Consider the following 3,712-nt stretch of genomic DNA (forward strand, 5'->3'; position numbering starts at 1 on the left):
AAATAATTACNTTGTTATGCTCTAATTACTTTATTACCTGAGAAGAAGAATACATAATATATATGCTAACGTATTATGCATCAATTTGAGGCTACCATTTCACCGTTATAAGTGCTGCATTAGTTACCAGCAGCAGCAAAGACTGATTATTTTGAAAAAACTAAAATTACACAAGATAATGAGATTAGTTGTTTAGAAATCGCCCACCTTCAATTGAAAGCTACCATTATACTAGAATGATTTGTGAACTTGTAAGCATCTACCAAGTAAAAAAAGTAGCCAAACGATGGTATAATTCTTATATCAGCATACACCTTAAAGCATAATCTCACAAATTCGAAGGTTTACTAAATATTATATACTCATCTTTACTGAAAACAATATTTTAATAATATAGTTTAAAGAACGATGACAACCGCTTAAGTTCTATAATTATATTTTTACAGAGCAATGTTAGGGACTGTTTCTGATAAGATATGGCAACGAAATAATGAAAACAGCTGGCTCGCTCATTTAAAGTTTACTCGCAGATTTTACCAAGGAGCCAATACGTTTTCATAATTCCAAGCCCCTAATGATGTAAAGAACGTTTTCCTTACAGTAATATAAGATTTTAGGTAGCTATGCAAAAGAAAACTGTTGCAAGTAAGATGTCTTAAAGACATTTAATCCAACTTTAAGATACCTTAATATTCGTCTGTCCTCTATATTGCAATGTATACGAGCCACTTCTAGCAAGATTTCGGAAAGTAACCTGACTGCAATGAATTTTTGATGCTGAAAGGTTGCGACGGAAATTTAATATTAATATCAAAATGCAATTATTACCTGTCATAATGTAATTATTGATTATTTACTTATTAGCTTAATAATAATTCGCAATATCTCGTTAAATTTAGTTTTATGTTTTTGCTTGTAAATATTAATATGCGGGCTTGAAATTAGTGCCGTAAGCTGAACTTGAAATCGAAAATATTATAGATGGCTTCCAATTATAGTAGAGCCAGTATTCGCGTTAAATCAATCCGATTAACTGGATTGTTAAAATCGAATTTAGCTAGATTGCAATAAGATTCAGGCCCCAATCAGTATCTGTAATAAACTATCGGCAAGAAGAACTCTTGATTTACTTGATTTATCTGCTTATAAACTCTTTCATGCCTTGAGCATATAAATTGAAATAGTATAATCCCGCCGTATAAAAATGAGTATACGGTATCTATACGAAGGCATTACTTTTGAGGATGATATTCTATGACCGGTGAAACTAAATAGTAGCCTGACAGAAGGGTTAACTCTAAATCATTCTTACACTACAGGCAAACCTACAATGTAGTTAATTTCTAGTGAAAAATTATTGGATTGCTATAGAAATTTAAAGGCTATTTATTAAGTATGACATTTATCTAATTAACCCATTTATCACTAATTTGTTATCTAGATGTCCGGTTTAGTTAATAGTATCACTAAAAAGGTGCTAATAAAGCAGAATCGTCGACTGTACCTAGGCTACTTGATTCCATTCTTGATGCAGTATTAATAGTATCGCCAAACAAACAATATCTTGGCATTTTAATACCAACAATTCCGGCAGCACATGGGCCTACAACGCACATACGATATGTATATTATATAGGTTATATATATAATATATATGTGTAAAACAATACATAATGATCGTAAACCTATAGGTTAAATCTATCACGGAATTAGCTGTACCATGGCTTATAGTGTACGCTCTAGACGTTATCGCATCAAAAATATTAACGCCAAATCAATATCCTAACCTGTATGAATCCCAGCACGTAATTGCAACGGAAGACTCGAATTATGTGGTATCTTTAAATTCCGGACTGTATCGAATAAATCCAATGCCATGTTTGCAATTTCGATAGCATGCTGATTTCTTGGCAATCTTACTGGTAAACCAGATGCAACCATGTAATCATCACCAATGGTTTCTACTTTGTAGACGTTGTAATTCTCAATTCGAGTATCAAACTGAATATATAATTCATTTAGCATATCTACAATTTGCATAGCTGTACTCTCTTTGCAAATTTCAGCAAATCCGACAATGTCACCAAAGTATAATGTCGCACTATCAAATGCTTCAGCTGTTACACATTTTCCCTCTTTAAGCTGTTTCACAACTGATCTTGGCAACATTTGACAGAGTAATGTATCCGTCTTTCTCCTTTCACGAATTAATACATGAGTTTTAGTAGCAACATTAATAGCATATAGCTGATATTTTCTTGTTAATTTTATAGTTCGAAACAGCACCAGAGGACAGACAATAACTGTACTAACCAATAAAGCAAGAGAAATTAAGAAAGCTACATTAGCACAGTGGCTAATATAATTTGACTGAGTTACAATATAATTAGCAAGTTCTTTTTGAATTAAATACAAATGGTTGATGTGAATAGTAATATTTTTGAACCAATAATTGGCATCTGCCATAGATGGTTTGTGAAGAGCATTGCTAGATATTATTCCTCTAAAATGCTGTACTTGCATATAGACACTGCCATTAACGCCCTGAATATACGAATCGTAACGATTTCTAACTAATTGTGAATATCGACCTGCAGATTCAATATTACTTATGCCAAGTTGTAAGTTTGAATAATATAACATTATTTCTTCATGATTCAATTTCTTATTCGCATAGTAAACGCTACCTAGAGATCTCTCCATGCCAGCTTGCTCTATACCATTTATTAGCATCCGAAATGCAACTAAATGATTCCATAGCTGATTTTTTTTAATTTTTTGTAACTTATCAATAGTCCAAGCAAATATCTCAGCAATTATATCAGAGTAAAACTCAAGTTCATGTAAAACAGTGGTATTCAAGCGATTGGCTACTTGACTGTGATGGTGCGATAAATAGTCTTCCAACGCAGTACCATTTCTTAAATAATAAACGGGTACATGATCAGTTAGCCATAGCTGAATATGCTTTATTGCTCGAATAGTTTGACGTCTTTGCTGAAGAAGGGGTTCAAAGATTTGATCGCTAAAGTTACTGCTTACCAACAGGACTGTTTGACTTCGTTCGATTTGTAAGGAATAAATTAAATTTCCAAGTCTTACGCTTAATGATAGTTCGTTCTTAATTTGGATACCGTCATCATTCCTGACCTTATCAGAAATTAAATTATTAGTGGCTATAGCGGCTAAAGCAACGCAAGGAATTAATAATAAGAGGAAAAATTTTAAAATTTGATTCCGGCTACCAGTAGTCTTAGTTAGATCGTCATTGAGACACAATGTTCGTTTACCAAATTTATAGTATGAGAGTGTAGTATTCGACGCGCTGTTTGACATGTCCTCGACATTTCTGCTCTTAGTGAGGTCGGAATATTCACTAAACGTATAAGATTTACTAACTGTATGTTTGAAACGATCTCTTCCTGAAATAGCCATGATTTTCCTAAACTTTTTATGTTAAGAAGGTTAGAATTTTAGTTTACGGTAGAGTCTTGTTTATTGAAACACTTTTAGTACCAATTACGATATACAGTCTTTAGGTATATGAAAACAGAGAAAAGTATTTGCTAGGATCAATTGTATTTATTCTCTAAATTTTTCTTGTTTAGGCCATTCTTTTCCCTCATATCCTTTTCTATTTTTACCTTTAGAGCTATGATAATCAGTTTTGTTTAGCAATTAAAAATTAATAAAATAATTTATACTGGTTACC

The 3,712-nt window shown here is 32.4% G+C and overlaps 1 protein-coding gene across 1 annotated transcript; it reads right to left on the bottom strand.

The window, feature by feature from the left end:
• Positions 1 to 520: 520 nt before the first annotated feature.
• TRIADDRAFT_29301 (uncharacterized protein) lies at positions 521 to 2,466 on the bottom strand (the record flags this gene model as incomplete). Its single annotated transcript, XM_002115303.1, has 4 exons — positions 521 to 571; positions 686 to 777; positions 1,505 to 1,603; positions 1,788 to 2,466. The coding sequence occupies 4 exons, from the start codon at positions 2,464 to 2,466 to the stop codon at positions 521 to 523; spliced, it is 921 nt and encodes a 306-aa protein (XP_002115339.1).
• Between the last annotated feature and the right edge of the window lie 1,246 nt (positions 2,467 to 3,712).

Source organism: Trichoplax adhaerens, genomic scaffold, assembly GCF_000150275.1.
Source record: "Trichoplax adhaerens TRIADscaffold_10 genomic scaffold, whole genome shotgun sequence".
In the NCBI taxonomy this organism is placed as follows: Eukaryota; Metazoa; Placozoa; class Uniplacotomia; order Trichoplacea; family Trichoplacidae; genus Trichoplax; species Trichoplax adhaerens.